General features: G+C 57.0%; 1 protein-coding gene across 2 annotated transcripts in view; it reads right to left on the bottom strand.

The window, feature by feature from the left end:
* The window catches only part of MGAT5B (alpha-1,6-mannosylglycoprotein 6-beta-N-acetylglucosaminyltransferase B), an 82,916-nt gene extending 70,580 nt beyond the window's left edge, over window positions 1–12,336 (bottom strand). The window contains exons 1-2 of one of the 2 annotated variants that reach the window (XM_010387500.2): window positions 11,750–12,336; window positions 7,779–7,891 (exon numbers count right to left, since the gene is read on the bottom strand). In XM_010387500.2, the coding sequence (XP_010385802.2) occupies window positions 7,779–7,891; window positions 11,750–11,817 (181 nt within the window). In that variant the 5' untranslated portion in view covers window positions 11,818–12,336. Of the gene's footprint in view, window positions 1–7,778; window positions 7,993–11,749 lie in introns of those variants that run through there. The other variant, XM_010387498.2, reaches the window with a different exon arrangement.
* Between the last annotated feature and the right edge of the window lie 713 nt (window positions 12,337–13,049).

Below are 13,049 nucleotides of genomic sequence, written 5' to 3'. Positions count from 1 at the left end.
CATTTCTGCTTTGCTTCTGTCCTTCTTCCCTGGCTCCGGCCGGCCCAGCCACTGCTGCCGCGTTCCCACCCTGATATAAGTCACCCCCTGGTGGGGCTCCCCTGCCAGGTGAACCCGCCTGAGGTCAGAAGGGAGGCCACAGGAGCTGGGGAGGGGCCACTCACACCTCGTGGAAATGCCCGCCAGGCTAGGGCTGCAAAACAGGAGAAGCTGCAATTTCCTTAAAGACACAGGGCTCCTGGCTCTGAAGAATAGGCATGAATGGGAGCAGGGGGGAAGTGGGGGGCAGAAGAAAAGGAGGAGAGAGAGGCAGAGATGCCCAGGAAGGCTCACGGATGGGGTTGGGCATTGGAGAAAATGGGCATATTTCCTCCCCACCCCAAGAGCTGAAGCAGCAAAGGACCTCCCCACAAGTCTCTCTACGGAAAACAGAGTGGATTTTCAAAAATTCAGCTGGGAGCGGGCAATTTCACACTAGCATGAAATGACACTAACTCAGGTCCCTCCAGCCTCTCAGGCCCTCCCCACGCACTCACACACTCAATCGGTTAATCTGGGCAGCTCTGGTGAGCCATCACTCATAGCTTGGGCTGGAGTAGTCCTTCTCCAAAGTAGTGGGATGAAAACAGGATATAGATGGCTCGCTCTCTCTTTGAGCTTCCCAGAGGTGGGGGCAATGGTTTACATTTTCAGATCACTCTCATTTCAGAGATGCCTGCCCAAGCCCACCATCCAAATTCAATACCGAGCTTGCAACCAGTGCTTGTAGCACAGAGTAAATGAAAAGATTCCCATCATTTCAGCTAAAAAAACTGGAGGACTCAGATGACCTGCCTGGCCACTGCTTTCCACAAGTCCACGGGGCACCACTGGTATTGTGACCACTTGAAGGGTATCATGGAGTCGTGCAGTACACAGCCTGCCTGGCCTCACTGGGCAGCCCTGGTGGGCTGTCGCTCACAGCTCAGGCTGGAGTATCCTTTCCCCAAAGGACTAAGATGAAAAAAGGAATAACAGACCACAGCTGGGATGCCGTAGCGGTGCTGTGGCCAGAGCACTCCGCTGACTGACCACAGAGCCTGGTCAGTAGCTCGCTCCTGCAGATGCAGCACCCCGCTAGTGCTGAGCCCACAGCATGGCTTTTGGGGTGATGCTGTGTTCCCTGGAGTGCCTCAGGCCTGGCACCCTGTCTGCTGCTGTACCGGTCCCACTCTCCAAGCCCACCCCAAGCTTCCTCTGCTCCTGCCCATCGCCTGAGCCCCTCCCACAAACCTCACGGTCACAGCTCCCCACCTACACCCCACGCTCCCAGCCCCATTGCACAGGCTGAAAAACAGTTGATGGGCCAAAAACTATGAGGTCTGGCCTAGAGCTGCAGGGGCCCCTGACAGTCGACAAAGCAGAGGCTGCAGCAGCAGCATGGTGGCATGGGCCTGGTCCAGAGGGGTGTGGCAGAAGCCTGGACTCCAGGCCTGCTCTGCCACGGACCAGACAGGTGCGCAGGTCACCGTTCTTCTCTTGGCCTCAATTTACTCTCATGTAAAACGAGGGGGCTGGGCTCATGGAGCTCTGAGTCCCTATCACCCTGACTTCCGTTTCTGACTTCCCCTAATTGCCTCCAGAGATTCGAGAAATGGGAAAAGAAAGAATCACTCCTATAAAAGCTGGCAGCAGGCCAGGCGCAGTGGCTCATGCCTATAATCTCAGCACTTGGGGCGGTCAAGGTGGATGGATCGCTTGAGCTCGGGAGTTCAAGACCAGCCTGGGCAACATGGCAAAACCCTTTTCAATAAAAAATACAAAGATCAGCCAGGCATGGTGGCATGTGCCTGTAATCCCAGCTACTTTCAGGGCTGAGGTGGGAGGATTGCTGGAGCCCATGAGATTGAGGCTGCAGTGAGCTACACTGCACTCCCGCCTGGGCAACAGAGCGAGACCTTCTCTCAAACAAACAAACGAAAACCCTGAGGGCATACAGAGGCATGGGTCATTGCAGCCTGGGTTTCACGATGACCATGCCCACAGAGCCAGATCCCCCATCTATAGTTCTTCAAGCCCCACCTGGACCAAGGCAGCAAGAGTCCCACCCCCCAGTTCCAGGGGCTCAGGAGCTGCTCCCATCTTCTGCAGATGGCATGGAACTCCAGAAAGCACTGAGACCTGGGGAGATAGCGCTGCCCCTTCCCAACGAGCCCTTGGGGTACCAGGCACATTTTCTACTCTAAAAATGCCCAAAGACAAGGCAGGGGGTGGGTACCCAGGAGGGAAGCAGGTTAGGCCGACCTTCCCCCAGTGACCCACTCCCCTAAAAGCCACCACTGGCCCTGGGACTGTCAGCAGAGCCAGCTGACATCGCTTCCCCCGAGTCACTTCACCACTCTTGGCGTCAGCTAAATTGAAATATATTTAATGTGAGGCCCCAGTGATACATCTCAGAACAGGCACATGTTCCCTCCATATTTCCATATAAATAAGGAAAGCTGGGACGCTGGGAGATACAAATAGATCCTCTCATCTACCGACGGGGTGTGTTTATTACCCACGGAGGCTCCATTCCCTCCCCAGACGCTCTGTGTCTCTCTCTGTTTCTCTCATCCTCCTTCGTCCCCTTTTTCTTGTCCCCATCCCCCCACTTTGCCATTGGAAATTGAATGAGCCCCCATCTCTCCAGAAAGCAGAGACCTCCCTGGCACTGAGAAGGGAGCTGTGACTGGGTGTTTGTGCAGCTGGAGAAATGTGCACGTTTGTCTCACTGGACTTGCTCACCGCAGAAACCAGCTGAGGCCACGGGCGCTCTGGGCTCCGGGCAGCAGAGAAGACAAGGACAGGCCGTGGGAGGCCACATCAGGCTCTCCCTCAGACCTCTGGGCCCTGGCCCCCCATCCATTGAGCCTGAGAGAAGAGCCCCAGGGCCCCTTAGCACCAAGGGCCAGAGCCAGAACCATCCACAGAGCCAGGGAGCCTTCCTCAGGTTCAATTCCTGGAGGAGGCCTGGGAGGTCTGGCAGGGTGCAGTAGACACATGCAGCTGTGCCATGGACTTCCAACCTACAGACCCCTCCCAAAACACAGCCTCCTACCACTACTTTTTGTTGTTGTTGTTGTTGTTTAAACCCAAGACGGAGTCCTGCTCTGTCACGTAGGCTGGAGTGCAGTGGCGCAATCTCGGTTCACTGCAGCCTCCTCCTCCCAGGTTCAAGCAATTCTCCTGCCTCAGCCTCCTGAGGAGCTGGGATTACAGCATGTGCCACCACAGCCTGCTAATTTTGGTATTTTTAGTAGAAACGGGTTTCACCATGTTAGCCAGGCTGGTCTCGAACTCCTGACCTCAGGTGATCCACCTGCCTCAGCCTCCCAAAGTGTTGGGCTTACAAGCTTGAGCCACCACGCCCAGACTCCTACCACTACTTCTTCAAGACAAGTCAGAGGGCAGGAAACAGCCCCACAGCCCTATCTGCAGCCACATGGGGAAGGAGGCCTAGGAGAGAAGGGCTGGAAGGGCAGGAGACAGGAAGAGGGCCTGGGGTGGGAAGTGGGGCAGAGCTGCCTGGGAGGGGGCAATGCCGGAAAGCCCTCCCCAGGGTCCAGGCCTGGCCCAAATGCAGCAAGAGGGAATGAAGTCAGATCTCCTCTGGGTCATGATTCCCCATGCAGCCTCCTCTCTCGAATCTTTCAGATGAGTGTGCAGAATACAGAAAGAGATGTCAGTCACATTTCATCCCCCAAAGTACGCAGAGTTTATCATGAAGTATAAAGAGGCACAGAGGAGAATCTGGAGGCCCCGCACATAGACCACAGTCCACAAGAGGCTGAATGACGCCCTGCTCTTCTTTTCAAGAAAAGCCTTCTCCTCCCTCCCCCTTCGCAGCCACAGTCTATGTGGGACCCCACTTCTGTCACTTCTGTCACTTGTCACTGGTTTGATGGGGAGGAGAGATGGTTTTTCCCATTTGTACACAGATTGTTTTGGTGACCAATGCAATGATTTTTTTTTTTTTTTTTTTTTCTAAATAGCAGGGCCTTAGAGGGTTTCCTCCTCCTGATTCTGCTCTGGGGTTGTCTAGACTCCACAGATTTCTTTTACGTAACAAAATGTGCATTATCCAACAACCCAACCCTAGCCCAGAACTTCCAAGATCCCTTCCCAGGCCTGATTCAGCCAAGCAATCTGCCAAGCACCTCCCTTGAAGTCCTAATCCTTCCCTCAGGCATCTCCTAGGTGGAAATGCTGGCACCTCCTTGATTTTCGGCAGGGCTGCCCCAGGCACTGTGTGGGGATGTAGTTTGAGGGGCTTCTCTTGCAGGATCAGGATGTTAAACCCACATTGCAAACTGCTTTCCCCGCCCGAGTCCCTGCCTTGGGTCTGCCCAAGCAAATTAGCTTGATCCAAGGGTATGAAAGAAATCACGGGGAACACTGCAAATCGGGATCTAAAGTGAATCAGGGTCAGCTCTCCCAGGTTCTCAGCGGCCCCTTTTTCTCCTCCTTCTCCCAGACTTCAGTTCTGTATTCCAGGCACTCAGCTTCTGAGGCCTGGGAAATGTGAAAAGACTGGCTTGGATAAACTTGGTCTGAGAACCAACGTTACAACATGTAGAATCTCCACTCCTAGGTATACCCAACAGAAATGCCTACATGTGTTTACCAAAAGACGTGCACTAAAATATTCATAGCAGCACTGTTCGCAAAAGCCCAAAACTGGAAACAACCAAATGCCCACCAATGATCGGATGGATAAAAATATGGTGGTGTACGCATGTTCTCACTCATGGGTGGGAATTGAACAATGAGATCACTTGGACACAGGAAGGGGAACATCACACACCGGGGCCTATTGTGGGGAGGGGGGAGGGATAGCATTAGGAGATATACCTAATGTAAATGACGAGTTAATGGGTGCAGCACACCAACATGGCACATGTACACATATGTAACAAACCTGCATATTGTGTACATGTACCCTAGAACTTAAAGTATATTAAAAAAATGGTGTTGTACTCACACAATGGAAGGCTACACAGCAAAAAAATAAAAATAAAAATAAAAAACAGTGCAAAAGTGCAAGTGACATACATGATATGTATGCAACCACATACAAGATAGTGAGTCTCACACATGTACTATTGAGAGAAAATCCACACAAAAAAGACTACTCCTGTATTAGTTCATTCTCAACGTTGCTACTAAAGACATAGCCAAGACTGGGTAATTTATAGAGGAAAAAGGTTTAATTGACTCAGAGTCCAGCATGGCTGGGGAGGCCTCAGGAAACTTACAATCATGGCGGAAGGGGAAGCAAACATGTCCTTCTTCACATGGCAGCAGGAAGGGGAAGTACCAAGCAAAAGGGAAAAAGCCCCTTATAAAACCATCAGATCTTGTGAGAACTCACTCACTATCACAAGAACAGCATGGAGGTAAACCACCCCCGTGATTCAATTACCTCCCATAGGGTCCACTCCACAAGAAGTGGAGATTATGGGAACTACAATTCAAGATGAGATTTGGGTGGGGACACAGCCAAACCATATCAACTCCCAAAACGATTCCACGCTCACGAAGTCCAAAAAACAGGCAGAACTCTTCTATGCGATCAGAAGTCAGGTCATGACTATCTTTGGGTGAGTAATGACTGTGAAGTGGCATGGGAACACTTGGGGGCTGATCATGTTCTGTTCCTTGATCTGGGTTGTTAGTTGCATGGATTGTTCATTTGTGTATATTATACCCCATTAAAAAGTTTAAGCCCATGCACATGCACACACATGCACATGCACACACACATGCACACACATGCACATGTACACACATATGCACACACACCTCTAGTCCAATTGTATGACCTTGGGCAAGTGCTCTCCCCTATGTGGTTCCATCCATCTTTAGACCCAGACCTGCAGCTAGGGTTGGACTCCCACTCCCATACCCAAGCAAAACTGCACAGCATGGAGCACAGCAGGGCTCCCACACCCCTTGTACTCTGGACCACTGAGCCTGATCCCGCCCAGATGGGGCAAGAGCCATGGGGTAGGTGAGTTACCTTGACTCTCCAACCCCCTTAGGGAGATAGGCATAAAAACCAGAGCCCAGCCAAAAACCCCTCCTCTCCCCGACCCCTAATTCCCACCTCTTAGACCCCTGACCATTCTGGAGGTTCAGTTTCCTCAAGGCCTCTGTAGCAGCCCACCCAGATAGGCACACCCCCTTTCCAGGGGTGGCACCCAGGTACTTTATGAATCTCTGTCTATACTCCAACTTCCCATGCACCACTTTTCCCACCAGCCCTCCCTCAAGCCACCCTTCCGGTGCACCTTCACGACTGCCTCCTCCCACCCCTGCCCACCTCAGTCCTCAGCCTCTCCTACATAGACATTCCAGCATCTCCTTGGTCCTCTTCCATAAACACACTTTGCTGCAGTGCCCCTGTTTCCAACTCGACACATCCATTAAGTATTGATGGAGTGTTCGCTGTTTGACAGATGCTGCTGAGGCCCCTTCCCATGCTTTATCTTAGCACAGCCTCGTGATGAGCCTGGGAAGTGGGTATTACCATCCCCATTTACCAGAGGAAAATTTGGAGGCTCAGAGACTGAGGAATCTCTGCGAGTCAGAGACGGGATAAATTAACTTACACTCAGGCTTGAATGACTAATAAGTATGAGATTCCTTCTGAGAGCTTTTGCAAGTTTAAAGAAGTGCATGTGAAACCAGAGGAATGAATCTAATGATGAGATGACAGATGGCATAATAAGAGCCCCTCAGCACCCACCCAGATGACAACCTATTCAACTTGGGATGTCTACAATATTCATCGCTGAGAACAGGGGAGCCAGATACCCAAGCCCTGCAAGTTCAAGAAGCTAGACCTTAAGGAGAGACTTCCCCAGAGGAGCAGGGGAAACTCACAGAGCCAGCCTTCAAACAGTTCCAGAAACCCACTTGCCTCAGTTTCCCTACTACCCCATGTCCCTCCTTTTGACCAGTGACCAAAAGAACCCCCATGATACAGTGGGCAGGACTCAGTTCTGACCCCCACCCCTCCTTAGGTGAGATGAGGTGGGGCTGGGCCCAGTTTCAGGAGGAGGGCTCCCAGTTGGTCACTCTTGTGCCATGTGGCACCAACCATGCTGGGTAATGTTCACGTGTGAGCCCCTTCAATCCAACCTCTGCAGAAGGTCACTGCTGTCCTTCTCTGTAGGGAAGCCAGGTGACTCGGCCAACAGCACACAGCTGGTAGGTGATGACCAGGATGCAAGCCCAGACCCGCCAGACCTCCAAAGCCCATGCTCTGATCTCCATTCCACTGCCTTGCAAATATCATGTGGGCAAGGAGTGATGGGGCCTGGGAGGGACCTGTGTCCCAAGAGCTTAGAGATAAGACATTTAAGCCTATGGGCAGGCCCGTCCCCACATGGCCACAGCCTGGGCCAAAGACAAGGATATGTGTGCCTCAAGGGTTCAGGTGTAATCTCCAGAGACCTCTCACCCCTGACACCCAACTAAAGAAGCAACACTGACAGCCTCTTCTGAGACCTGGGAGACCCTGGCTTAAAGGCCTAGCCTGGCCTGAGAATCCAGGCCAGAGAAAGCCTGATGACCGCTGCCAGAACAGAGCCAAAGTGCATGCAGGGTCACACAGCACAAGCCCAGGCCCCCTCCACTCACATCCACCTACAGGGTGGCCAGAAAGCCAGGTACAGGGCTAGGCTCAGAGGCACTTCCTCTTTGACCCACAAACACCCTCATTCATCTCACACTTCCTTGCCCCACCAAGGTACCTTCTGTGCGGATGGTGAATGGCGAGTCCCCCAGGCGCCGGGCCGAGAACTGGCCTCCCAGAGATGTCATCAGGAAGCAGAGAGTGAAGAAGCCGATGCCCAGGACAAAAAGCCTGTGGAGAGGAAGGAGGCGGGTCAGGAGGGCAGGAAGGGCCATCGTGCTCCGGTGCTCCACCAAGTACCAGATGCACAAATGCTTTAAGAATGAGTGCATAAGTGAAGGAAGCAAGGGAGAATGAAAGGATGGGGGCTGAGCTCCAGGCCCAGGAGGGCTCCCCCTGGGAGCCTACAGGCTAACTACAGGATAAAGAGAGCTAGACTACAAGATGCTGGCCCCGAGCCACACGAAAAACCACAAGGCAGAATGACGCACACTTAGGCATGAGGCGGGCGGGCTCTAGCCTCCAAGCGGAGCTGGTTCATTAACAGCTGCAGTCCTCAAAGTGTGGTCCCCAGACCAGCAGTCGGCATCACCTGAGACTCCTTAGAAATGCCAATGCTGGGCCCAGACCCCAAATTACTGAATCTGAGGCTCTGGGGTGGAGCGAGCAAGCTGTTTTAGCAAAGTCTCCTGAAGATTCCACTGCATGCTAAAGTTTGAGAACCAGTGGTGGACACAGCAGGGCCCGAGGCCAGCCAGAGGGCAAGGAATTGGTCCAGACAAAGCCCACCTGGACCCTATCAGTCACTCAGGCCGCCTTCAGTGCTGTACGCAGAGGCGTTGCTGCAGCAGTCACGAGCTTGTTTGAACACCCCCAACCACTTCCACTACTAGATGGTAAGATCTCCAGGGCAGGGTCACACGGCCCATGTCCAGGCTCCCCCCAACACACATCTCCCCTAGGCAGGCACACCCAGGGTCATCAGCCTGCACCACGGACTGGCCAGGGTGTCCTCATACCTGTGCAAGGGATGTAATATAGGTGTGTGTGCTGTCATACTGGGTGGCAGGGAGAGCTGGCCAGAACAGGACTCCTGTTCCTGCCTTCAACACGTAGTTATTGATTATCCACCAGGAGCCAGGCTCTGGGGTAACCCCAGGGGGACAGCAGGGAACAAGGCACAGAACCCTTCCTCCCTCAAGTCCAGACCCAGGGTCCTGCTGCTTCCCTCATCAATCCTAGGCCCCAAACAGGAGAGCTGAGCTCACCAGCACAGCCTTGGGGCTTTTCTGGGACCTTGAACCTATCAGGGGACTTGATGAACCAGCAGAGCTGAGAGGGGTGGCCTCCCACCAACCCCAGATTAGGGTGAGGAACTCTCTCTTGTGTGGAGTCAGGCTCCCTGGAGAGAGCCCCACAAGTCATGCCAGAGACCTCCGGGCTTTGCCCCTCCACTCCCCACCCTCAAGTTCCACACTTGTTTGTGTCTTTATGCAAGACTTGCTTTATGCATTTTAATCTTCATTATTTGAAACTGGCAGAGCAGTATTTAATTAAAATTTGGTCCATTAAAGAAAACACAAAATTGCAGAAGAAAATAAAAGGCACAACAAAATTCCCAGCCCATATTTAAAGGAAGCTGTTAGAGATTTGGGCAGAGAGGAGGAGAACCCCAAAGCAGAGAGGTGCTTGGGAGCTTCCCCAAGGAGAGACTCAAAGACCACACCCTCAACAGGAAGGACAGGAGACATGATTTAGTAGGCGAGACCGCACAAGGGACACTTCCCTCAGTGCAGAAGGACACCTCACTGAATTCCACCAAGCCTGGGGGTGGGGCTCAGATCTTGGGGTCCCTCGGAGGAAGTCAGGAGGCTCTAGAGACAACAGCCACAGTCATGGCACAGGAAAGGTGCTGTCCCATGCTCGGGAGATCCCAGGGGAAATCAGCTATTTGTCCTCTCAATCTGAGGACAAGGACAGACTTCCCCCACTCATGTCTCTAGTCCCTGGGGAAGAGGCTAGGGGAGTGAGGGAGTTGTACTTAGAGCTGGGGACCTGGGCTGCCTGCCAGGGTCCAACAACCGTGCTAAGAGAACAGTGTCTACCCCCTTTAGCCTGAAGTCACCCAACACACCTCATCTGCATCTCCTTCTGCCAGCCCCCCATCCTGGGATTCAATGTCCCCCAAGGCAGCTGGGGGGCATTTGGAGTGGACTCAAGTTAGAATGGTTTCAGCCATCTATGTATCCACTCAAGCAACATTCCAGGGGCACCTATGGAATAAAGACTCTGCCAGCAGCCCTGGGAAAACCAGAGAGAACAGGACCCCAGCCTGCCTTTGAGGATGAACAAGCTGGGGTGCTGTGGTTGGAGCCTGCCCCCCACCTCAACTGAAGGGACTCACTGATGGCTGCGGGTCTCCGGGAAGCCCAGGGAGACCCTGGGGTGAAGTTACACAACTGTGGGGACCCATGCAGCTCCACCCCCAGTCCTGCCTTCAGGTAAGGGCCTGAAAAAAAACCAGGGCAGGACGAGACAGGGAAGCAGCCCTCGGGCGCGAGCGCTGTCCGTGGTACTGGGGTCCCGAGGCTGCTTCCAATTGCGCCAGGAAACATCCAGTCGCCCGGAGGGCGCGAACTGAATGGGGTCGAAAGAGAAGGGGCGAGGACCCTCCAGCCTGGGGTCGAAAGAGAAGGGGCGAGGACCCTCCAGCCTTCCCAGTCAGCTCAGGGATTCAAGGGCTTCCCTGGAGGAGCAAGGCCCTTTACAGAGACGCCCGCTTCCCGCCCTGCTTCCCATGAGCTCCCGACGCCCCCATCACTGCCCAGGGCCTGCACCAGCACTCCGGGCCTCCCGGCCCCTGGACCGCAGCGGTCCAGCCTGACCCCTGCAGTCCCCTGGGGCTGCCTCCTCGGCCCAGCAGGCAGGCCCGGTATGCTGGGAGACGGGCGCCAGATGAGCCACCGTCTCCCCGCCCCCATCCCCGTCTGGAGCCGGCAGGGAGACCACAGTGGGGCTGGGTGGGACTGGGGCTCTGGTCGAGACCTGGAGGGCAAGGGTTCAGGGCCCCTGCCAGCTCCGCCTTCGCGGGCTCCCTCCCGCGCCCGGAGCCCACCTGTGGCCGCGTCCCGAGCCCGGCCCCTGCGCCGGGGCTGTCACTCCCCTAGCTTCCTCGCTGACCAGCTACCCAGGGGGTGACACTTGGGGCCCCGCCGGGCGTCCACCAGGCAGCGCCCCCTCCCCACCCAACTGCGGGCCGGCTCCGCGGGTGCCTGGGAGGAGAGGGGGCTGACCCGGCACCGCTGGGCCCTGGGGGCCCCTGGCTGGGTCCAGTGAGTCCGGCGCGGCCCCAGCCCTGCCTGGCCTGGGCCCCCAGGTGCTGGCCGCCCGAAGCATGTCGCCTTCACCACCACCCGCCCGCCACGCTCCGCCGCAGCCCCGGCTCCAGCCGTCCGGTAGCCCCGCAGCGCCGCCCCTGCCCCCGCCTCTCCGACGCCTGCGATCGGGGGCGAATCCCGGGATGAGCGGGTCCTCGGTCTAATCTCGGGACCCTCTCGTCGGAGCCAGGCCCGAGCCCCGTGGGGAGGAGAGCAGTGCCACCAAAGTCGGGGGAGAGGGTAGCACAGGTGGAGGAGTTGGGGGTAGCCGACCTAGGGGCAGACAGGGGGGACGGGAGGGACCGGAGGGGGAGCTCCCAGGCGCCGCACACTAACTTTGCCGCCCGGGTAGGACCGTCCGCGGGGTGAGGAAGGACCCCGAGGGGCTGGGATGGGGCGGGCAGGCTGGGGCGACTTTCTGGGCCCACGACCACAACCTGGGGGTTTTCTGCCCCCATTCTTACCTCTGCACCCCGAGTCCTCTCCAACCCTGCCCAACTCGGGACAGGTCCCCGAATAACACACCCCTCCCCACCCGCACCCCGAACCCCAACCCCATCCGTTTCCCCAGCCCAGCCCCACTGGTGATCACCAGGGATTGAAGCGCGAACCTCCCCTTCTGCCACCGGGACTTGCACGCTCGCAGGAACCGACCTCGCCCACTTCCATCCCGCGCCCCCCGGGGAAAAGACCAACCAGGAGGGAACTTTACCGAAACGGTCTCAGGGTGACCAGGCATCTTCTGACCATTATCTTCCCATCGGGGTTGACGGTGATCATTGTTCAAAGTTGTTGGTGCGAGCAGCCGCGGGCGAGGCGGGACGCACCGTCCTGGGCCCAGTTCTCGCCGCTTCCGGGCCACGAACCCTCTGCGGGCCGAAGCAGCGTCCGAGCGAAGCTGGGAGCGCGCGGCTCGGTGGCCTCGCTGCTCGGGCCTGGGAGGGCAGCGGAGGGAGCGGCGCGGCTGCCGGAGGGCGGCGAGGGCGCCCGGCCGGGCCGTCTCTGCGTCTCCGCCCTCCCCGCTTCACATTTTGGGGGCCGGGAGGCGGCTCGCCCCCAGACCGCCGGCCGCGCGTCTGCCTGCTCGGGTTCGCTCGCTGGGCGGGACGGTGCCGCGGCGCGCAGACGGGCTCCCCGCGGCGGGCGCCCTCATCCCCGGCCCCGCGCCCTCGGTGCCGGCTAGAGGCGGCCCCGGGCCCGCGCCCGGGTCCCCAGCGCCACCGGGCCGCGCCGATCCTCGGCCCCGCGCCGCGCCGCGCCCATGGCTCTCTACTAGGGCAACCCGCGCCCGCAGCCCGCCCGCTCACTCCGCCGCCCGCGCTCTGGTGTCCGGCGTCTGGCCCGGCGCAGCGCTACGCCCGAAGGCGCCGCATTGTTCCTCGGAGGAGGCGGCCGAGCGGCGCTGGGGCGGCCCGGGAGCGGCCGCTGCGCTTCCAAGGCGCGCCGGCGCCACCTCGTGGCCGCAGCCCCGCTGTGCGCCCTGCCAGGGGCCGTGCGGGGCTGCGACGCCGAGGACCGGCTTTGGGGACCGGCGGGCGGGGGTCCCTGCTCCTTCCCCTGAGCCAAGCTACTTCCCAGGGCGCCACCAGCCCCGGGGGCCGAAAGCTGCTTTGGCTCCCGCAGAGCACAGAAGAGATGAGCACTCACCGGAGACCCTTCTGTTCCACCAGGTGCCTGCACGGGCTTCCTCACCAGCCGCTTCCCAACGATCGGATTTCGCTTGGCAACACACGCCCGTCTTCTGCTCCTCCCTGATCAGAAACTCCCGTGGCTCCTCTTTGTTTACTGATCTGAGTATAAACTCAGCCTGTGGTGTGGGGCTCGCTCACAGAGCCAGGCGTAGGGGCGTACTGAGTTTCTAGCCCTAGATCCTCCACTAGCCAGTGGGCGATCAAGTGTGCACGTCTCAGAGTCTCCACTAGGATAGTGACCAGAAGCTCACCAAGGCCCCTTGCAACCCTAAAGCATGTAGGATCTCATGTCATCTCTTAGCATCTAGGCGTCCTCCCCTC

The sequence above is a fragment of the Rhinopithecus roxellana genome, chromosome 19, assembly GCF_007565055.1.
Source record: "Rhinopithecus roxellana isolate Shanxi Qingling chromosome 19, ASM756505v1, whole genome shotgun sequence".
Classification (NCBI taxonomy): domain Eukaryota; kingdom Metazoa; phylum Chordata; class Mammalia; order Primates; family Cercopithecidae; genus Rhinopithecus; species Rhinopithecus roxellana.
The sequence above is the reverse complement of the archived record's forward strand: the minus strand, read 5'-3'. Positions and strand labels throughout refer to the sequence as shown.